The following is a 22,894-nucleotide window of genomic DNA, read 5'->3' as shown; positions in this document are numbered from 1 at the left end:
TAATTGCTTTTAATTTTCAAGTCTGGATCAGCTTTTTTTTTTTTTTCATTTTCATTTACATATAACTACAGGATAGGATCTCTAGGATAGATCGGTAAGACTGTTAGCTTCCGTAACTGCCAAGATGCTTCCTAAAAGTTACACTACTGAAGAGAGCTGTTTCAAGCATTAATATATTCCACTGGGGATAAATCACTTCTAATTTCCCTTGGGAGGGTAATTTAGTATCTACTTGCACTACCCAGAATCAAAGCTTATAATAATACCTGAAAAAACTAAGTGTAGCCCCAAACTCAGTATTTTTACAGACTCAGATTCTACAATGCATGGGTTATCTTTTATTCATATGAAATATAAAATGCTACTAACTTAAATAACAGTTTAACCAAATTAATCACTGAATTTAAGACATTTTTCTATTAAAAATTTTCCAGTCCACTGAGCAATATTTACTCAAAAATGTTTATGAATTTAAACATCTTTTAAATTTACTGTTGTTTATGGTGAACTATACATTGATGCTCCTTTTATGATAAAAATTCTAATGAGCCATCACTAAAATTCACTGGAGACTAATATTCTTTCATAGAAACAATTTGTAAAACATTTATTTCAATTTGGCTTTTTTAAAACAGATAAGCTTTTCATTTTGATTGTTGTGTAATGACTTCAAAGCATAGTTTAAACAAAGATAAAATCAAGGAGAGTGAAAAAGCATTCCTTACTTTAAATACAAATGCCTTAAGTGCCACATACATGGTGATATATCACAGAAAAGAATTTATATGATTTAGAAGATTACAGAGCAAACTTAAAGGTTTATACAAAGCTAAACTTCCCCCCTTCTAGTGTGTTTAATTTGATCTTGGCTCTGTATCTATCTTCATATAATAACCACTGCATGACATTTATCAGTTTTCTCTGTGTTCAATTACTTATATATACCTCTTTTTCCTTAAACAGTTTTGTAACATTTGAGAACATTCAACCAATTGTTTTTCATTAGCTACAATTATCTTACATTTTTCTCCCAAAATGCTCACTTTCCTGAGCTATATTAAACACCTTATAACAGGTGTATGTATAACTGAAGACCCTAAAATGTCAAGTTTACATTTTAAAAAATGCATAGAGAACACAACATTTTGGAAAACCTATTCATACTCACTTCTTGGATATTTTAATATATAGGTTTTGTTTCCTTCAGACTTCACAATGCTTAATCTTTTTATCATTATTTTCACACCTGAACACTTTTTGATTTTCTGAAACTTGATTGCTATTAGGCTAAAGAAAACATAGATTTTCCTGACCAAAACCATTAACAATCCATATATACTCACTGCAAATTTCAAATTTCTGTGCCACAAAACAATTACATCAGAACTACAGTAATTAAACTTACATTATAATACAAGATGCTTAAAGTTAAGGTGCTGTTCATCATGCCTTACATCATGTGGTCTTTACCAAGTGGGCATCATGTCTGGAAACCATACCCTACCAAGATACTTGGATACTTCCCAATGAATCTGCTCCAAACTGTACTTTTGGTCAGGAATTAATACTTCTTCCATAATAGATAATTGAGACAGACGGCCACCACACATCTTCACAAACTCAACAAAGGCACTGCATGAGACTTCACATTCCCCTAGTCCAATAGCTGATAAATTTTTGCAACGTTCTGCAATGCGAATTAATTCTTCATCAAGTGGTCGTAATCCATTAGCACACACTACTAGTTCAACTAGTCTAGGGCACGTCATTCCCACACGGCCAAGCACATCTTTGCTTACTGATCTCCCAAAGTAAAGATGAGTGGCAGGTGTTTCATAACGAAAGAATGGGTCAAATTCCTCTTCATATAAAAAAAAATACATCACTAAGTTCACTTTGGGTGAATGTCTGATGAAAGCATCCCAGCTGCTCTTCTGAATAGTATGGAAGTGTGTCTGTCCAGGATTCTCACTGACTACATCAATGCGCAAATGTTCTAAACGAACGTGTTTTTCAGAAGACAAAGCAAGTAGCAACTCATCACTCAGTAAGTGGTAGTTTAGGGCCAGTTCGCGTAAGCCATGACACTGATCAGCCACACAGAGGATACCTTGGAAGAAGAAAAAAAAAATTATTTAAAAGTTTTTGTAAAAGTTCATCATTTGTTCAAAAACTCAAATACATGTCCCACAGTAAAATTTTGCCATATTTTCCTTACCATAAAATTACACAATTTAAATTTAGTTGCACAGTTGTATTAACAAAAGGCAAATCACAAACACTTTAAAAATGTATTATAGTTTTAGTCAGGAAACCAATTCTAACTCAATACCTTAAAAACATCGATTACTTACCAACACAGAAAAATCAATTACTAATAAATAACTATGTCTAATAACCATGGCTAAAGTTTATCCTAGTAATGCAAGGACAGTGTCATATCTTACAAAAATGACTGCTAACACTAAACTTCCAGGTTAAGCAAGAAAAATTACCTGATGACTGCAACAGAGGTCAAAGGACATTTTTTGAAATCCAAACCTAATCCTAATAAAGGAAATAGGATAAAGCATAACCACATAAAACTAAGAATTATATAACTAAATAAAACATTAGTAAAATAAAAAGACAAAAAGATTTTCATCAAATGAGCAACAAAGATTCTGACGGCTAACAGTATATAATAGGCCTATCAAATTTATACAAAAAATTACGATGCCATTAGATCAGTGACTCAAAGATAACCACCCAATCCACATTATGACTTTGAAGCTACCCCCAGAAAACAACTCCTTAAATGGTTCTCTATACTTAGAGTACCATGCTTCATAGCTGCATGATATCTAGCAGTAACTGATTTCATCAAAGGTCACTGATCTCTGAAGTGGCCTAGTATAAGAACTCTGCCCCAAAAGACACCCTTTACTACCTGATAAATGACCCACTCAATCCATTTCTTTCTTGTGGTATTTAAAAGCAGAGATAGGAACAACAGAGACACATATTATTATCTACTATTTATTGTACAAGGTGGAGAAATGGTTAAGCACTTGGCTGCTATCAGAAAAGTTGGTGGTTTGAACCCACCAGCAGCTCCACAGGAGAAAAAGACTTGATGATCTATTCCCATAAAGATTACAGCCTAGAAAACTCTATGGGGCAGTTCTACTTTGCCACACGGGCTCAACTATGAGTCAGAATCGACTCAACAGCACACAACAACATTTATTGTACAATTACGGTATGTCAGGTACTGGATATGTTTTTCTACAAATATTCAAAAATAATTCAGGAAAGTAGGTATAATTTCTATTTTGAAGTTGAGACAGCTAGCTAAAGGTAGCAAAGCTGAAATTCAAACACAGGCTAAGTGATTAAGTTCATGCAATTAGCTATTGCTTATAAACATGTGACAAGACAGAGGCCCCGGATAAGCAGTAGAGAGAGAAGACAGGCAACAGAGTCAGAGAAGAGAGAAACTAAATCACAAATATAACAGTCTCTTGTAATGGACACTTATGCTTCCCTATTCAGCCATACAAAGTTTCTGTTCTTCACAAGGCATGTGTGGACTTTAAAAATAAACCTTCACCACCCAAAATAACCTGAGCATATCTCAGGTCTCTGCGATCTCAAAACGCCTAATATAAAAAGGAAACAGACATGGGAAACGGTAATCAAATTGCAAATAAAAGCAACTTTGAAATATCATTTAGTAACTACTAAAGTAATTGTGGTAGGCATAGTTCTAAAAAATGACCCTCAAGATTCCGGAAACTTGTGAATATGGTATCATTCTTATGGCACCGCTGGCCTTAAGACAGGGAGATTACCTTGGTAGACCTAATCATATGAGCCCATTTAAAAATAGAGGTTTCTTTGGCTAGTTGCAGAAGAGGAAGTCTGAGAGATTCAAAGCACAAGAGGGATTCAACATGCCACTGCTGGCTTGAAGATGGAGGGGGCCACATAAGAAGGAATGTAGGCAGTCTCTAGGAGCAGAGAGTGGCCCAGGCTGACAGCCAGCAAGGAAATAAGGATGTCAGTCTTACAACCCCAAGAACTAATTTGGCCAACAACCTGAATGAACCTAGAAGCGGAGTATTCCCTGGTGCCTCCAGATGAGAGCTCAGCTTGGCTGACATCTTGATTTTGGCCTTTAAAACCCTAGGCAGAGAAGCCAGCTTAGCCATGCCTACTGATCTATAGTTCTGTCTACAGAACTGTGGAGATATTGAAGTTTTTAATAAATGGATGTTAGTTTAAGCTGCTGTATTTGTTGTAACTAGTTACACAGTAATACAAAGCTAATATATAGTTACAAGTGTTTTAAATATTTAACACAACATAGTGACAAAGATATAATAAAACTGGCTAACTATTACAACTCAATAATAAAAAGGCAAATAAACCAATTAAAAATGAGCAAAGGACCTGAATAGAAATTTCTCCGAAGAAGATGTACAATTGGCCAATAAGCCTATAAAGATACGTTCAGCATCATTAGTTGTCAAGGAAATGCAAATCAAAACCATGGGATACCACTTCATACCCCCTAGGACAGTTAATAACCAAAAACACAGATAACAAGAATTGCCAAGGATATGGAGAAATCGGAACCCTCATACACTGCCAGTGGAAATATACAATGGTACGGCCAATTTGGAGAATAGTCTGGCAGTTCCTCAAATGGTTAAATATAATTACCATATGGTCCAAAATTCCACTCCTAGGTATATATCCAAGAGGAATGAAACCATTATGTCCACCCAAAAACTTGTACATGAATGTTCATAGCAGCATTATTCATAACAGCCAAAAAGTGGAAACAACGCAAATGTCCATTACATGATGGATAAATGTGGTATTATCCATACAATGGAATATTATTCATCCACAAAAAAGAATAAAGTACTGATACATAATAAAACGTGGATGAACCTTGAAAAGACCATGCTAAGTGAAAGAAGCCAGTCACAAAGGACCACACGTGGTATGATTCCATTTATATGAAACATCCAGAACAGGCAAATCTATAGAGACAGGGAGTAGATTAATGGTTGCCGAGAGCTGGGGTGGGAAGAGGGATGGGGACTGGAGGGGTGACAGGTAAGGGGTACAGGATTTCTTTTGGGGATAATGAAAATGTTCTAAAGTTGATCGTGGTGATGGATGAACTCTGTTAATGTATTAAAAGTCAATAAACTACACTTTAAATGGGTGAACTGTATGGTATGTGAGTTGTATCTCAATAAAGCTGTTAAAAAAATGGTAGGAAAATCTACTGTTGGTGGTTATTATAAATTCATATTGGTCATTTGGGAAAAAAAATATGGCAAAAAATACAGCATAAAAAAGATTCAGATCCTCTGACCTAGTACTTCTTAAGAATCTGTCCTAAGAGTACCAGGGGCGGGAGTCTGGGGGCCATGCTTTCAGGGGACGTCTAGGTCAACTGGCATAACAAAGTTTATTAAGAAAATGTTCCGCATCCTACATTGGTGAGTGGCATCTGGAGTCTTAAAAGCTACCAAGCAGCCATCTAAGATGCATCAATTGCTCCTACCTACCTCAAGTAAAGGAGAATGAAGAATACCAAACACACAAGGAAAGTATTAGCCCAAGAGACAAAAAGGGCCACAAAGACCAGAGACTTTATCAGCCTTAGACCAGAAGAACTGGATGATGCCTGGCTACCACCAATGACCGCTCTGACAGAGAACACAACAGAGTGTCCCAGATGAAGCGGGGAAAGGGTGGGATGCAGAACTCAAATTCTAGTAAAAAGACTAGACTTAATGGTCTTAAACTGGAGGAACCCCGGAAAGCATGGCCCCCAGACTCTCTGTCAATCCAGAACTAAAACAATTCCTGAGGCCAACTCTTCAAAGACTGGACTGGACTGTGGACATAAAATGATACTCATGAAGTGTGCTTCTTAGCTCAAGTAGATACATGAAACTAAACGGGCAGCTTCTGTCTGGAGGTGAGATAAGAAGGCAGAGAGGGTTAGGAACTGGTTGAATGGACACGGGAAATCAGGTGGAAAGGAGTATGCTGTCACAGTACAGGGAGAGCAATTAAGGTCACATAACTATGTATAAATTTTTGTATGAGAGACTAACATGAATTGTAAACTTTCACTTAAACTACAACAATTTAAAAAAAAAAAAAGAATCTGTCCTAAGGAAGAAATGAATAGAAACCAACAGCTACATATGCCAAATTAAATTTTTCATCACAGCAAAAAACTGGGAACAAGTGTTCAACCTTAAAAGAACTATAATGCAAATACTGGTTTCTCAACAAGATAGGATACTAAGTAGCTAAATGTTCATTCGTTCAGTTGATAGTAAGTGCCTTACATGTCAAACACTGCTGCTAGGACAGTAAAGATACAACAGGAACAAGACACCCTTAACCTAACAGGAGGTGGCAGATAATTACACAAGGGTGCTCTGGAAGCACTTAACAACGGAATCAGAGAAAATTTCCCAGAAGAACTAACAGAGTGAGGCTCAAAGAATAAGAAGGATCAAGCTAGGGCAAAGAAGAGCGGAAGAAGAAAGAGAACAGTATTTCCTGGATATCCAAACACAGAAGAGAAAATGAGCATTCCAAGAACTGAAGCAGCTCAATATGGCTAGAATGCAGTATGTAAGGAAGAGAGTATCAAAAGTGGAACCCCAACATACAGGCAAGGGCCAGATCACATGGGACTTTGTAAGGCAAAGTTAAGGAGTGTGGACTTTTTCCACAGTGAGAAGTTTTAAAGGTGAATGGAAGAAAAAAAATCAGATTTGTATTTTTACAAATATTTTATTTCGGTGACTGTAGCATGGAAATCAGATTCAAGAGGAGCAAGGCTGCAAGTCAGGAAATCAGGAGGGTACCGCATCAAGTTTATGGTGGCCTGGAGATGGAAGGTAGAGATCCAAGGCATATTTTGGTGATAGAGTTGCCAGACCTTGGTGACTGAGTGGATGTAGAGAGTAAAGGTAAACAGAGTCAAGGAGGTCTGTCAGGTCCCTGGCAACTAAACAAATGGTGCCATTCATTGAGACCATAAAAAGGAAAAAGAAATCTGGAAACGGAAAGAAGGGGAGTTCACTAGTCTGAAGTACCAGTGAGACTTGTTAGTCTCTTTGCCACAGACAGTTCAACACACAGTTCCAGAGAAAGATCTGGGTTAGAGACACCCAAAGTAGCAGGTATTAACATACAGAATGTAACTGAAGCCATAGAAGATGATGAAATTGCCAGATTTTAGAATAAAACAAAAAAGAACCCAGTAGAGAACTTAGTGAAGCACCAACATTTAAGGGATAAAAAGAACAAAGAATACAGAATAGGAACAGAGAGGAAGAAGGAAAATCTGGAATAAGATATCAAAGACGGAGCAGTCACTAGTGTCAAATGGTGCCTAGAGGGCCAGTAATAAATTATAACAACTATATGTAATGGGAAAAAAGTCTGATAAAGCATTCAGTAAAGAAAGCAGAAAACAGGCCATAATTACAACTTAGAGAAATGGCATATATGCAAAATACAGATAGAAAGAAAATATGCAAATGTGTTAACTTTTAATTTAAAATCTTCTGTGGTTATACTCTTCAATTAAAAAGTATTACATGTGCTCTTTCCCTTCTTCTTTCCTTCCTGAACAACTAGTCCAAAACCCACTAGGCAGCACCAAGAAAGCTTATACGACACTTTCAGATTGATGTATATTAAATAAAAGTAAATGACAAGGGATATACTAGGATAAAGAGAACAATGAGCTCACAGTCTCACAGGAAACCAGAAACCCAAAAGTTCTCATACAGTGTGGTAAGTGCTATACGTTAGGTTGAGTGCTATGGAAACACATGAGTGGGATACCTAAACCAGAAAGAGGGGTGGAGATCAGAACAGGTAAACACCTAGATGAATTCTGAAGACTGGGTTGGAGTTAGCTAGGTCAAAAAGTAAAAAAACAAAACAAAAGAGGGTGGGCAAGGTATAGGGTACTGACCACAGAAAGAGGTACAACCAAAGTTCCATATGGCTTGAGTAAAAACTGCACGTAAGTAGCAAATAACAAGACTAATGAGGTAGGTGGAAATCAGAATACAAAGGACCTTGTACACTATGAAGTTTGGACCTTACTCGCATAACAAACAAATACATTAGATAGTATAATATGATCATGGTCACATAGGATGTAATTGCCAAAGCCCATTCTTCTTCTATTTTATGATACCATCAATGATAGTCTAGAAGTGGTAGAGGTGGAGTAGGAAAACACTACAATTAACCTAGCTATTCCTATCTCCAAGTCCCTCCTTACGTGAGATGTGGTAGAGTAAGCAGATAATCTTCATCCAAGAGGGATTCATTTCCTTGGGAGAAGGTCAGGCTTTAGTTATGGCAAGAAAGTGGGAAATGTTTTGTAAAGAAATTCAGGATTTAACACTGTCTCTTAAAGAACAAGTTTCCCAAATAACACAGACAGAGGACTGGGAGGGAGGTCAACAGTAAGAGGATGAGTCAGGAGAGTTAATATGAATGCAGGCTTATACTTACTTTCTCAAACTGAATAATATAGTAACTTTTAGAAAATTCTATACTAGAGAAGTTGGAAAGATCTTTTATAATGCTATTCCCCATTTGATGGGCTCTCTGCTTCCAAATTCAACTTGGGAAAAGCATTATCTTGAAAAAGACGCAAGGCAACAACTTAAGCAGAATTCTTCTCCCTCTACAGAGTGAGAAAAAAACAATTAAGTGCTCTGCTTGAAGACCTATCCTTGTTAGCTCAACTAAAATTAGAGAAAATTTTATTTTATCTAAGGGAGCACCTCAGGCAGATCTCATATTATCCCGTTCTCATTTTTTTAATTCATTTTCTAGCACATGCTTGAACACAGATTGCTGTTATGGACTGAACTGTGTCCCCCAAAAAGGTGTGTCAACTTGGCTAGGACATGATCCCAGTTATTGTGTGGCTGTCCACCATTTTGTGATCTGATATGATTTTCCTATATGTTGTAAATCCTACCTCTATAATGTTAATGAGGCAGGATTAGAAGCAGTTATGTTAAAGAGGGAGGACTCAATCTACAGGTTGTATGTTGATTTAATCTCTCTTGAGATATAAAAGAGGGGCCTCATACCACCAAGAAAAAAGGGCCAGGAGCAAAGCGCATCCTTTGGACCTGGGGTCCCTGCGCTGAGAAGCTACTACACCAAGGGAAGATTAATGACAAGTACCTTCTCCTTTGGCAACAGAGAGACAGAAAGCTTTCCCTGGAGCTGGTGCCCTGAATTTGGACTTCTAGCCTCCTAAACTCTGGGAGAATAAATTTGTTTGCTAAAGGCATCCACTTGTGGTATTTCTGTTATAGCAGCACTAGATAATAAGACAACTGCCAAATAAGAAAATCAGAATGTAAGTTGGAAATGTCTAAATTAGGAATACTATGGAATTTATGCTACTGTATTATGATATTAAAAATACTTTTATGCCCTAGATGAAACAATCAAATTAATTCACTTTCAAGGTTAATGATAGTTTTTCTTAATTTTATTAAAATGTATAATCATCTGGCCAAAAAAAAAAAAAAAAAAAAAAAAAAAAAAAAAAAAACCCCCCCCCACACAACATACCTGCTGGAGAGACATGAGGACAGCTGCTCATTTTTAGCAGCTTAAGCGTATCACTGTTGTTGGCGACTAGTACTTTGAGGGATGGATCATCTACTGGGGTATCGTCTATCTTGAGCGAGGACAGGGATTTGGAGTTTACGAACACAACCGTCAATGCAGAGATAAAGTGCGACTGAAAAAATTAAAACACTGAAAGATGAGAACTGAGGGCTTTCCAAATTAATTTCAGCTGTGGTTCATCTGAACCTTAATGATATATTTCATAACTTTTTGGGGAGTATCATCCCTTCATCTGTTGTTGGGAGTATTTTAAAAAGATAGACGGCTAAAAAAAAATAACGAGAGCCTTTTTACCTGTGGGAGAAAAAAGGACTTCAAGTCTCAAAATGAGTGTCCCTAAATCACAGCAATCATTGGTAAATAAAAAGGAATTCTAGAATCCAGGATAAGAAGGCCTCTCATCAGGCACTTCACATCACTGCATCTCACCCTCTACTTAGCTTTATAAATTCTCTACAGCAGTGAGAAGGGATGAAGGCAGGCAGGCTATCAGCCAAGAAAGACAATAAAATGAAACACTATCTTCTAGGCCACATTCCCTGACTTACTTTTTCCCTACTGTGATGAAATAACTGGTTAAGTACTTAAATTTCGATAAAATAACTAGTTAAAAACCTAAACTTTAGTATTTTTCTCCTAATATTTTCACATCAATCTCAATTATATCTTGTGTAATCACGTTTCTTCACTAGTATGTTCATGACCACATCACTGCCTTCTTTTTCCCATTTCCCCCTCAATTAGCTCTGGCCAAATGCATCTCTTTTATGTTCTCTTCAGTTTTCTTAGGATTTCCAAGATATACTAACACCCCATTTCAATCTTTCATAAAAGCTATAAAAGGGGGCAGGGAGAGTATAAGCATCCTAGGCCTAGGAAGGCCTAGGCAGGCCGGCCCAGGAAGGCCTAGGCAGGCCGGCCCAGGAAGGCCTCAGGAAGGCCTCAGGAAGGCCTAGGAAGGCCTAAGGAAGGCGGTGGCCCTACTGGCATCAATAGTTCCAAATACAAAACTATTACAAATAAGTACTAGTACTAGATATGCACAATAATAACCCTCAATAATAAGAAAAAAAGGAAATTATATTATGTTCAATATACCTTTTACTACAGCATATTTTATATATACTACATATGTGTGTATATGTATTTATTTGTAAACTACGATAGGTGCATAGAAAATCCATTCAGAACATTTCATTTTCCACATACAGCTTGTGAACAAGGTGCTAGGAACTATGTAAATCAGGGTTCCTCAGAGTAAGACCCCTGAATCATCTTTATCAGAACCAGCTGGATTACTGGGAGGAAGGCAAGATTATTGGGCATCACTCCTCATTTAGAATAGGGATAAAAACCAAACCAAACCCACTGCCGTCAAGCTGATTCCAACTCACAGTGAACCCATAGCGTTTCCAAGGCTGTAAATCTCTACAGAAGCAGACTGCCCATCTTTCTCCTGTGGAGCCTCTGGTGATTTTGAACCACAAACCTTTCTGTTAGCAGTCAATTGCTTTAACCACCCACCAGGGCTCCTCAGAATAAGGATTAAAAAAAAAAACAAAAAAAAAACTCGTTGCCGTCTAGTTGATTCCGACTCATAGCAACCCTATAGGACAGAGTAGAACTATCCTACAGGATTTCCAAGGAGTGGCGGTAGATTTGAACTGCCAACCTTTTGGTTAGCAGCCGTAGCTCTAAACCACTATGCAACCAGGGTTCCAAAATACAGGAATCCAAAATTTAGAAAGTTCTTCAAATGATTTTTATGTACATTAAGTTTGAAAACCAGTGATTTAACTCATGTACTTCAAATTTTAAAATGTAGAATAGACTCTCTTGCCCATTTTACATGAAGAAAACATTTGATCTCAAAATGTATGTCTAATTGAAATTTTATTAAACTGATTAAGATTTTGAAATCAACTGGTGATACATTTGTTACTCCTATTGCAATGAAACAACCACCTGGGTTAAAATGTCCACTCAATTTAGTAGTATTCCTTCCTGAATCATCCTAGTAAATAAACTGTTAGGTGTTTACAAGGGTATCAATGTTTTAGTTTGTGATTTACTCTAAAAAAAGCTTTCAAATTATTGTTGGATACCAACCTACTTTACATGAGCTCACATATTCACGGGCCTTTAACTATCACTTGCCTCCTAAAAATGAACCCTTATTTTTCTACTTTAATAAGAACAGTTACTATGGAGAGAAATTATCTCTAATTGTGTGCAGAATCATGTTAGACCATATTTATGAATATAAATCGTTATCTTATCACAAAAACTTGTTTTCATTAAATAAAATTTGTATGTTAATCCAAACTGTACTGATACTACTGTTGTTCAAGAATAAATCTTTATAGCACTAATCATAAGTTTTATAAGCAAGTTATATCTGCTCTCATACTGGTACTCTTTACTTTGATTCTGATTTCACCAACCTGCTCTGAATATCCAAAAAGGGACATATATGTACATGTCCATGTCTCTTTTTCAATATACTTGTTCCTCAGTTTTACTTTATTAATTTCTTTCAGTGTTTCTTACAGAATCCTCTGTAAATTCATTTACCCTTTAACCTTACCAACAAAGAAACTGAGTCACATCACAAAAAATATACCCATATAAATACGTAATTATATATTTGATAATGGATCATTTGATTTTGCAAATCATTTAGCTACTGCACCACCAGGGAACCTTAGAATAGGGATAGGAATCCAAAATTTAGAAAGTTCTTCAAATGTTCTTACATTGTATGTAACTAAAATATCTACACTATATATTCATTCATGCTCTAACCTCACCAATGGAAAAGCACAAGTGATGGAAAAAAAAACCTTTTTAAAAGTCGTATTAACACTGGATGCCCTGGGTGGTAAAAATGGGTAAGTACTTGACTACTAGCCAAAAGGTTGCCAGTTCGAACCTACTCAGAGGCAACTTAGACAGGCCTGGCGATCTGCTTCCAAATGGTAGCTTTGAAAAACCTATGGAGCAGTTGTACTCTGCACACATTGGGTCACCGTGAGTTGGAATCAAAGTGACAGCAACTACCAACATTTCTTAACATTCTAGATAGTAACTGGCTTTCCATTATACGTACTACTTTTCTTACACTCCCATTGTCAATACAAGAAATGATTATGGTTTCACTTGCATCTCTCAGTAACAGCTAATAAAACAAAACCAGCAGATACCTTTGGTAAATCCATAAAACTTGGCCGAGCAGTTGAAATAAGTCCAAGTGTTTTTAAAGAGCAATTTACAAGTTGCGATAATATATCACAAGCTGCTTCAGCTGATTCTTTGCTGCTATCCACCTTGGAAAAGAAAATGTCATTTACTACATGCATATATTTAGACTTCCATATACATATTTTAATTTTACAAAAGTAAAAAGAGTTATTAGTTTAGTGCAGTACAGAATATTTATTCTTTCAGTCACCCACCCTTACATACAAATTCAACCTTGGGGTAAGGCCCCCTGAAAAATTATAAAGACAACTGTCAAGACTGTTAGCTTTTGTTATAGGATATATATTTAAAGTGGAAAGAACTCAGCTTTTAAGTTGATTTAATCCAAACAAACTGTATAACCTAATGGGATAAATGAATTTATAATCTTTGAAAAAATAATTATATACTTGAATATGGATCATATAATATATGTAATTACAATGTTTATAATATACATGTTTTAAGGCACTAGAAACAGTATTTTCTCAGAATGCTCAGGTGACTCACAGTCTGGGATTCATCAATAATGTTATTAATAGAAAGATTAGTGTTAAGTATAATGAAGTAAAGTGTGAAAATCTAAACCAAACAACCAGGAGAGGTAGCTGCTCTCACACACTAATTTTCATAGAGATTTCCTGGGGAAAGGCTAGTATGGGCAAAAAACCCAGGTAAACTCAGGGATATAAGGAGCTCTTCCCTCAAAAGGAAATTGTTTCCTGGGCTAAAAAGCATCTTAAAACAGAATAGTTAAAAAGTAATTTAGAAATGGATAGTGGTGATGGTTACACACGATGAATGTAGTTAATGTCACTGAACTGTACATGTAAAAAATATTGAAATGGCAAATGTTTTGTTTTATATATGTATTTACCACAGTTTAAAGGAAGGAAAAAAAGGACTATCATTAATTTCCAGATTGTTGTATGTATACTGCCTTAACCCAAAAATGTTCTGAAGAGCTGGCTGTAAAACTAATATACTAATTAGTACTAATATTACAGATTCAGAGCTGTTTTATATCCTTTGGTTGTTTCTCTACATTAGTAGTTCTCAAAGTGTGGTCACTGGACCGGTAGCATCTACGTCACCTGGGAACTTGTCAAAAATACACATTCTCATGCCTAACCCAAACCATCTGAATCAGAAATTCTGGGGGTGGGGCCCAGAAATCTTTGTCTTAATAAGCCCTACAGGTGATTCTGATGCACAAAGTTTGAGAATCACTGTTCTACATTAATAACTCTAAGTCTCCTTCGCCTATAGTCAGTAATGTATTAAAACACAAATATCATCAGGAGAGCCCAGAAGAACTCTGTGATGTGACTCTTTTTTGTAAATCAGAAATTATTTCCTCAGCAAAAGAAACAGTAGAAACTTTTACACTTATAGGATAAATGGCTTTGTGACGGTTATAAAAGTTGGATACAACTGAACCATGTCACAGGGCTGTGAAAGAACAAAACTGATCAAGCCAATCTAGTGGATGGAATTGGCCTTTAAGAACTATCAGATTAATGCATTATACTTTTTTTTTTTAATAGGACATACCATTAGAATGCTCTTAGACTATTCGAAGATGACTGGAACCAAAAGGAAGGCTCTTTAGTTTTTTCACTGGGGGGAGAGGGATAAGGAGTTCCTGGATTTTTGTTTGTTGTGATCCCTTCCCAACCGTTCCACTACACCCCCAATCAATTAGGGCTGCAAACAACATACAGGATAGCCAATTAAATTAGAATTTCAGATAAATAGCAAATAATTTTTAAGGGTTAAGTATATGCCAAATACTGCCCGGCACACATTTATACTAAAAGATTGTTTATCTGAAAATCAAATTTCACTAGGTGTCCTGTGTATTTTTATCTGCTAACCACAGCAACCCCACCTTCAGTGGCCTAAGTGCCTTTGTGCATTTTTCTGGGAAGAAGGCTGCAATACAGCCCACCATTTACATCACCAGGTCTCTCCTCCTCCTTGGACACAGAGAGAGGATATGCAAGAATAAGCAAATAATCTCCATCCAAGAGAGAAATGACATTCTTGAGGAAAGACCGGCATTTTGTTATGGCAAGGACCTGCTGGTTAAGAACCACTGCTCTATCTACGTTTAACTTGCCTGTTTACAAAAGCTACACATAGGTAAATCAGGTATTCACATGTTGTTTCTTTTCAAAAATAACTGTCAGTTGTTTGCTACAGAAAATCTGGTGTCTAGTTAAAAATTCAATAAACATGCCCAAGTTCCATTGTTCGTTCCCAAAACATTACAAGCTTCTGTACTCACACACACATACTACTGTGATTTCTTAAACCATTCTGAGGATCTCAAAAAGCCATTCCACTTCTTCATCTCATCTATGTTCTCATCATCACTGCCATGATTTCCAACACGTCCCTTCCAGCAACGAGAAGAAACAGTTCTTTGGCAATCTGCCACAAACCTATGTCTATTTATCTCTAAAGTAATATTCATCTAAATCTTCTACATAACATTTTTGACTCCATATCATAAAGCTCTCACTAAGCAACACTAAGAGCCCTGGTGGTGCAGTGGTTAAGAGCTTGGCTGCTAACCAAAAGGTCGGCAGTTCAAATCCACCAGCCGATCCTTGCAAACCCTATGGGGCAGTCCTACTCTGTCCTATACGGTCGCTGTGAGTCGGAATCTACTTAATGGCAAACTGGTTTGGTTTTTTGGTAAGCAACACTCAGTCTCTATTAGATAGAAATAGCAATTATGTTTTACTGAATCATAATCTTCCCATTTTTATTTATTATATATTCCTTTTCCTCAAATTTGTTCAGAATTCAGTAATTGACAACTTTGGTTAATGATTCATGCTTATTTAGTAGCTACTTCTGCTATCTTAAAAATTAGTAATAATTATGTTAAAATGAGTAAGTTGGCTTTATCAAATATCACAATTATTTGTGACAGCTTCTAAGGTACATAATAATTCTAAATCCTTGCACTTTCCCTAAAAAGGCAAATATTTTAAAAACATGAGATGTATTAATTTATGACAGAAAAGCCACGAAAAAATGTTTTCTTTTCTAAATTTTATTTTGTTGTTGTTGAGAATATACACAGCAAAACATACACCAATTCAACAGTTTCTACATGTACCATTTAGTGACACTGATTACACTTTCTGGGTTGTGCAATCACTCTCACCCTCCTTTTCGAACTGTTCCTCTCCCATTACCATAAACTCACTGCCCCCTAAGGTTCCTGTCTAATCTTTCCAGTTGCTGTTGTCAATTTGATCCGATACAGATAGTTCTTAAAAGAGCATAATGCTCTAGGTAGACCCTTTATACGAGTTAAGCTAAACTACTGTTCGGTTTTAAGATGACTTCAGGGGACATTTTTGGTTTAAGGTTTAAAAATTATGTCAGGGCAACAGTTTCGGAAAAATGCTTTGTCTTTTAAAAGAAGAATTTAAAAGTATTACCTTGAAGCTGACATACTGTAGATGGTTTGAATGTCTTTTAATAATCTGTTTGATCAGCTCTGGATGTGTAGCTTTCAAATAAGATGTAGCTGGCTGATTCAGTTCAAACTCAAAACATCTCCACAAGTCAGGCATATGAAATACCTGGTTCCAGTTTCGGCAAACTTGTGAGGCATGAGCCCGATCAAGAAGAGGCAAGTACTTAAATACTTGAAGAATAATGTCCTGAAGGAGATTACCCCAATCACAAGTCTGAGAATGTGCATTTGTAGTCCTCAGTTTCTTGAATTTCTCTGCAGTACCTTCTTCTGATGAATTTTGGTCAGTATCTCTTCCTCCACGTTTCATCCTAGTCAGAAAAACGAATCTTTTTTTTTTCCCCATTCTACTTAACTGCTGAATGGAAAGAAATCCAAAATTCATTTTTCTGTCATATCTACCTATAGATGTATATATCTACATCTATATATCTATTTACTATATATACAAACACAAACACGCAGGAAGAACTGGACAGTAATTCCAGAAGAGTATCAAAACAAATTATAATGAAAAATGCTAATGGAGATCAACTGTGGTTTTATACATTTGTGGCAGGTGTTTTTAAACATTTAAATTTATACTCTACTAGGGGAAAAGCTTATTGTGATTTTGAAGCTAAACCAAGAATTTGTATTTCAAAATCTGTCGTGAACTAAGAAAAATGTAAATAGGAACTTACAATGACACCTTCTAAAGGTTCCTTAAAAGTCATCTCAGAATACTTGCTATATTTGAGTACCTGAATTCAAGGCAGACCAGGGTCCCAGCAACCTCCAGAGAGGATTTGAGTTAAGCAGCCATAGATCTTTCCATACTGAACAGTCTGTGATATGTTACTGTCAGGCATTTCCAATCTCTGCTTAAAATAAGCAAACCCATCCTTACTATGGAGTGTTTGTTCTGGAATGTGATTTCTTCTTCCAACACATCTCCTACTATTGCAACATTTTCCCCAAGCTGTACTTCTGAATGACACAAGTTTATTCTACGTATTCTTACTACCTTCGTTCCATCTGTTTCTTTGAAAGATAGGTTTTTGTTTTTTTTTTTAATGATAAAACAGCATTATGATTAAAAAGAATGGACTCTGAAACCAAGCTCCCCAGGTTTGAATCCTGGCTCCACCTCTCACTGACTATGTAGTCCTGAGCAAATTACTTGACCTAGATGTGCTCCAGTTTGTAAAATGGAGATAGTATCAGTAGGGTTGCTGTGAGCAATTAAATAGTATTAGGGTTTTTGAAAGGAGATGATTGTTGAACTCAGGTGTAACAGCTCAGTATTACAGACATCAATGTGCACAAGACAGTAAAAATGGAGGTTACCAAACAAAAGGCAAAGCATGCTCCTAATATTTTTTTAAAACAAAGAGAGTATGTGTGTGCGCGTGTGTAAAAGAGTGAAGGGGAAGGAGGGAGAGGGAGAGAGGAGCAGTATATGAGAAGCACACACTGGAAGTAGATTCACCAAATTATTACAGTAACAGTAGGTGGTGGAATTACAAGTGATTTTTTGGTCAATATGCTTCTTTTATTTTACACATTTCTTTTAATGTCAACGCATTAGTTTGTAATCATATAAAAAGGTCTTTTGTTTGTTGGAAAGTATTGCAGGCTCTAAACTAAAACCCAATGCCACTGAGTCGACTCCGATTCATAGCAACGTAATACAAAACGGGGGTAAATGCAGGCCACTCATCAGCACCCCATTTAGTTTAGAGCCTGTAATACTTTTCTTTTGTCTTTAGAGAACAGATTTGGCAAGGTAATGGTTTGGACCCCGACTTGGAGTCACAGCCGTTCAAAAGGACGGTTTGTGGCTCCAACTCCCTTTTCCTGGCACACAAGAGTATGAGAATTTCTCTGATTGCTGTGAGGGAAGAAGGATGTACATATGCATGACGGTAAACAAGTATGTCTGCGCAGACTTTCTCCATCTAAAAAAACTGGTTGCTGTTGAGATGATTTCCAACTCACAGTGACCCTGGAAGCCAGAGGACAACTGCCCCATAGGGTTTCCAAGGAGCAACTGGTGGATTCAAACTGCTGACCTTTTGGTTAGCAGCCGTAGCTCTCAACCACTGCGCCATCAGGGCTCCTTCTCCACCCAGTAGCTAGCAAAACTTGTGAAAGAGGATTGGGGGTTGGAGTAGAGGCAGAATAACAGATACACCTGGCTTTCATACCATGAAAATCAGCCCAGGAGGTCTTAGCACATATGCAATAACTACCTATTCTTCATTGCTCCTACTTCCAATTATACGAGTAAAGTGAAGTGAATGATTCATACCCTACTGGGAAGAGGGAGAGGAAGAGAAAACAGAATAATAGAGGTGATAGCAAAAGAGTAGTTTTATGTAAGACTTAAACGTGTGAATCTAAGAACATATTTTAAAAAGTGTATTTAGAGAAAAAATATGATAATCTACAATGTAACCTTTAACATAAAAACAATCTCTGCTAGGAACAATGCCCCACTAGAGGTTGAGAAAGCACTGTCATTACGACCCATTTTTCTGCTTTAACTTATCCTGGAGATTACTTTAATTTTAGCATATAAAATGTGGGTCAAAGAACAAAGAGTTTGCTACCCAGGGCTTATAATTTCTCCTGTGACTGCCTAAAATTTTGAGATACAGAGATTCAAACTAGAATAAAGCAGTCTTTATAACTTCTACTCCTAATTATAGAATGCTCATCTGCTTCTGGAGGGAAGGCTTCTAAAATCAGAATTATTCAATTTAAAATTGGAAATATTCATTTTACCTCAAAATATAAATTACAGGCAGTCCTCCGGTTACAAACGAGATCTGTTCCTAAATGTGTATTTAAGCTGAATTTGTAAGTCAGTTACAGGTGCACATGGTTCTTACTTAGCCTTATTTTAGTGCAAGAAAAGGCTCAAAGCCTTTTCAATGATTTAAAAGCTGCACGTGCAGCAAGTGAAGGAGACTGTGATGAAGTATTTGTTTTGAGTAGGGGTTGATTCACTCCTTGCAAAGTGAGGGCAAATTTACATAATATTAAAGAGTTGTCCCTAAGTCAGGACGTTCATAACCCAGGACTGCCTCTCTCCATTTTACCTCAGACATATAAACAAATAAAATGACTGCCTTATTCACAGTTTTCTCTGCTAATACTCTGCTAGTCCTAACAATGCATACTTTATTTTGCCTATTACAGCCCTGTTTCAAACAACATATATTTTAATACTTTTCCAAGTTGAGAAGGGGAAAAAAACCTGAAAAATATAAAAATTATGCAACACTAAGATATTGTATTTCTCTTAGCCTAAAAAGATATGATCACCAAAGTATATTTTAAGCACTTACTAGTTTATGAACAGCTGAACAAATAACTGAGTTGTCAAGTAATATGACTGTAATGTGATAATTTGTTAGTACATTAGTATATTAACCCATCAAAAATAGTGCATCTATAAAAATAAGGCCAAATGCAGATAAAAATGTTCTCTGTATTATCCTCAGGGAGCCCTGGTGGCACAGTGGTCAAGAGCTTGGCTGCTAACCAAAAAAAGGCTGACACTTCGAAACTCACCAGCCACTCCTTGGAAACCCTATGGGACAGTTCCACTTGGTCCTACAGGATCACTATGAGTGGGAACCGACTCAACAGCAATGGATTTTTTTGGTTATTATCCTCACAAGCATAAAAATAAGAGACAGGAGTGGGCCCCTAATAAAATTTTTAAATGTCATTTTTTCCAAGTTGACCTCATCTATTCATGCAAAAATTTATACTGTTTTCAAAAGTAGTTTATTGTACCTATTTACACATCCATCAGTCTGCAAATAATTTACGTCAAGGGATTTATTTATCTCCTCCTTTTAATCAAAGTGAAAACACCTTTAATATCTGAACAGGAGTGGAGAGGACGAGCTGGAAAATAAACATCAAAGAGACCCAGGCCTCTGCAGAGCCTCAGCAATTTAATTTCGAACTCCAACTTTTCCAGACCTCAAATAATTAATGCAATTTAGGCCACTAGGGTTTCTGGTGAGGGACGATGCACTAGAGCTTTTGGTGAGGGACTATGAAGGGCCAAAAAGCAAACTACGGAGGAAAAACTACAGCAGCAGCACACGAAGTTACCGAGCTAACTCAACATTTCCATATAACTCTGAAAGGGGCAGTCAAGTTGATTATCAAACAGATGACGAGCAGAAGAGAACCTTGGCTGTGCCCCCTCGTTGTTTCAGGCACTGACATACATTTGCTGTTGTTTGTTGTTGTTATGTGCCATCGAGTCGGTTTTGACTCACAGCGACCCTACAGGACAGAGGAGAACTGCCCCATAGGGTTTCCAAGGAGTGGCTGGTGGATTCAAACAGCCAACCTTTTGGTTAGCAGCCAAGCTCTTAACCATTGTTAGGTGCTGTCAAATCGCTTTTAAAAAATATGATGACCCTATGTGACAGAGCAGAACTACCCCGTACAGGTTTCTTGGCTGTAATCTTTAAGGAAGCAGACTGCTTGGTCTTTCTCCAATGACTGGAACAGTGTTGGAACTGAGCAGCCAAGCACTTAACCACTGTGCCACCGGGGCTCGTTATACAAACACTAAACCAAACCAAACCCATTGCCATCCAGTTGATTCCAACTCACAGCCACTGAATAGGACAGAGCAGAACTGCCCCCATAGGGTTTCCAAAGAGGGGCTGGTGGATTCCAACTGCCGACCTTTTGGTTAGCAGCCAACCAAGTAACCACTGAGCCAGCAGGACTCCTTACCTACCCTGGGCATGTAGTAATTTTAAAGGCCCATTTGTATTTAGCTCTGGAAAACTAAAAAAGCCTGTTTTGGTATCATATTTCCTTTCCATTTATGTTCTGCTTCGACTAATATCAAAATGCCTTCTTGAGCTGGAACACATGAAAAAAAGGGTGGAAAGAGATGAACTCTCAGAACTGGATGGCAGGGAGAACGTGGTGAAAATCTGTCTCGTGGTCATACATACACAACTGGGAGTTGGTGGCATTTTTATAGGTATTTCATGAGTAGTAGAGATTCTCAAGTTAAAAAAAAAAATCTAATTATTGGACAACACCTTTTGACTTGGAGATTCAGACCAGTCATTTAATGCTATCTGATCACTGTAACTCCACCCTAAAAATATGCCGCTCACGCCAAAAGCAGGCGCGAAACTGCTCATCACAAGTTGACCAAGTTTTCCACTCAGCTACGCGGCAGAGGCGTTCCCGCCTCCCCTCCGCCCCGTGCCACCTCCACGGACTGGCTTTCCCTGCCAGAGCTCGTGCGCTGTAACCTGGCAATTTATTTCGATAACTTAGTATCTCTAATTTCTCAAGCTACAAGCACGGGCGTAGCCGTCGCCGCGAAGACCCTCGCAGAGCGAGCTCCACAGTGCCTGTCACCAAACCTTGGCAAGGGTAACAAACCCGAGCGAAGAGCCGTGGCGAGCCCCAGGCGCGGCTGCGTCGCGGGGCGTACTGCACGCGGCCGCCGCACACGCACACACCTTTGTTGACATGTTTTGAAGACAGCACCGCGGGGAAACGCCCCCAAGCTGACTTCGAGGTCTGGGCGCCGCGTCCCGCCCTGCCTCGGAGAGACAGTCCGCGCGCGTCCGGGACCCTGCGCCCCCGCGACCCACTCATCCGCCCAGAAATGGCCGGTGGACCCTCCCCTACCCCGCCGTCGCAGACGGGCTCAGTTCCTGCCCTTCCGCCGTTACCTGCTGCCGGGGTCGGCTTCCCCCACACACCACCCCGGGCTCCGGGGACGGCGGCGGCTGGTCCCGTGGCTCTCACATGAGGCCCCCAAAGCCCCCGGCTTCGCGCTCCCGTCGCCGCGGCCCCCCGCGCTCTGCCTGCATCCGAGGCGCTAGTCCCGCGGCGAGCACCAGCGCGGCTCCACCTTTGCCGCTCTGGCTGCCCAGGAAGAAGTCTTCCTTCTTCGTCCCACGCCGTCTGCGTTCTGCTCTGTCGCCGCGAGAGACACCCTCACCAGACACCGAGCCCAAAATGGCGCCCTTGGCTGTCGGCCGCGCGCTTTCCCCGGCGCGTCTCCGCCCGAGTGGGGCGGGCGCGCGCTCGGCGCTGGCGCGCTTGCGGAGGGCGGGGGAAGACGGGAGCGCGCGCAGATGGGGCTCACTCGTCTGCGCCTCTCTGCTGTGTGCCTCCGCCTCCGGTTTCCAGAAGGAGAGTCTGCCGCCTCCGTCCTCGCCATGACTCTTAGAGAATTTTTTGTTTGGGAGCAGACTGAGAGAGGGCTGGAGCTAGCGGGATGCCGAAGAGACTATCTGCAGCTGAAACGAAAGTTTAGGGAGTGGAGCAGAGAGAAGAAAGGAGGGAGTGTTTCTAGAGCGTTTCGTGTAACTGGGCAGCCGGTTCCACAGGGCAGAAAGGTAAGCAGTACCTGCTGACAGTTGACAGCACTCTTCAGGATCAGGTGCTGGCACT

At 38.6% G+C, this 22,894-nt stretch overlaps 1 protein-coding gene across 6 annotated transcripts; it reads right to left on the bottom strand.

Moving 5' to 3' along the window:
- Positions 1 to 32: 32 nt before the first annotated feature.
- Positions 33 to 22,455, bottom strand: FBXL3 (F-box and leucine rich repeat protein 3). Of its 6 annotated transcripts, none has more exons than XM_023726717.1 (5): positions 22,168 to 22,455; positions 16,410 to 16,805; positions 12,912 to 13,034; positions 9,649 to 9,820; positions 33 to 2,110 (listed from the first exon to the last, which is right to left on the bottom strand). In XM_023726717.1, exons 2-5 carry the CDS (start codon positions 16,791 to 16,793, stop codon positions 1,467 to 1,469), a joined length of 1,323 nt encoding a protein of 440 aa, XP_023582485.1. In that variant the 5' UTR covers positions 16,794 to 16,805; positions 22,168 to 22,455; the 3' UTR covers positions 33 to 1,466. The 6 variants fall into 6 exon arrangements, with proteins under 6 accessions (XP_023582485.1, XP_004371469.1, XP_023582487.1 ...); XM_004371412.2 differs by having other exon boundaries at positions 16,410 to 16,758; XM_023726719.1 differs by lacking the exon at positions 22,168 to 22,455 and adding an exon at positions 17,191 to 18,496 and having other exon boundaries at positions 16,410 to 16,758.
- Between the last annotated feature and the right edge of the window lie 439 nt (positions 22,456 to 22,894).

Source organism: Trichechus manatus, unplaced genomic scaffold, assembly GCF_000243295.1.
Source record: "Trichechus manatus latirostris isolate Lorelei unplaced genomic scaffold, TriManLat1.0 scaffold00013, whole genome shotgun sequence".
NCBI classification, from domain to species: domain Eukaryota; kingdom Metazoa; phylum Chordata; class Mammalia; order Sirenia; family Trichechidae; genus Trichechus; species Trichechus manatus.
Note: the sequence above shows the minus strand (reverse complement) of the source record. Positions and strands in the feature narration are given on the sequence as shown.

What these genes read in the sequence shown, in the direction of transcription:
- FBXL3 (XM_023726716.1), bottom strand. Translation starts at nt 16,832, where the DNA reads ATGAATTTTGGATTTCTTTCCATTCAGCAGTTAAGTAGAATGGGGAAA. An exon ending in TACAGTATGTCAGCTTCAAG is followed by an intron (nt 13,035 to 16,409) that starts GTAATACTTTTA and finishes TTCTTTTCCAAG; the next exon opens with GTGGATAGCAGCAAAGAATC. An exon ending in GTTTTATGGATTTACCAAAG is followed by an intron (nt 9,821 to 12,911) that starts GTATCTGCTGGT and finishes TAATTTTTTCAG; the next exon opens with TCGCACTTTATCTCTGCATT.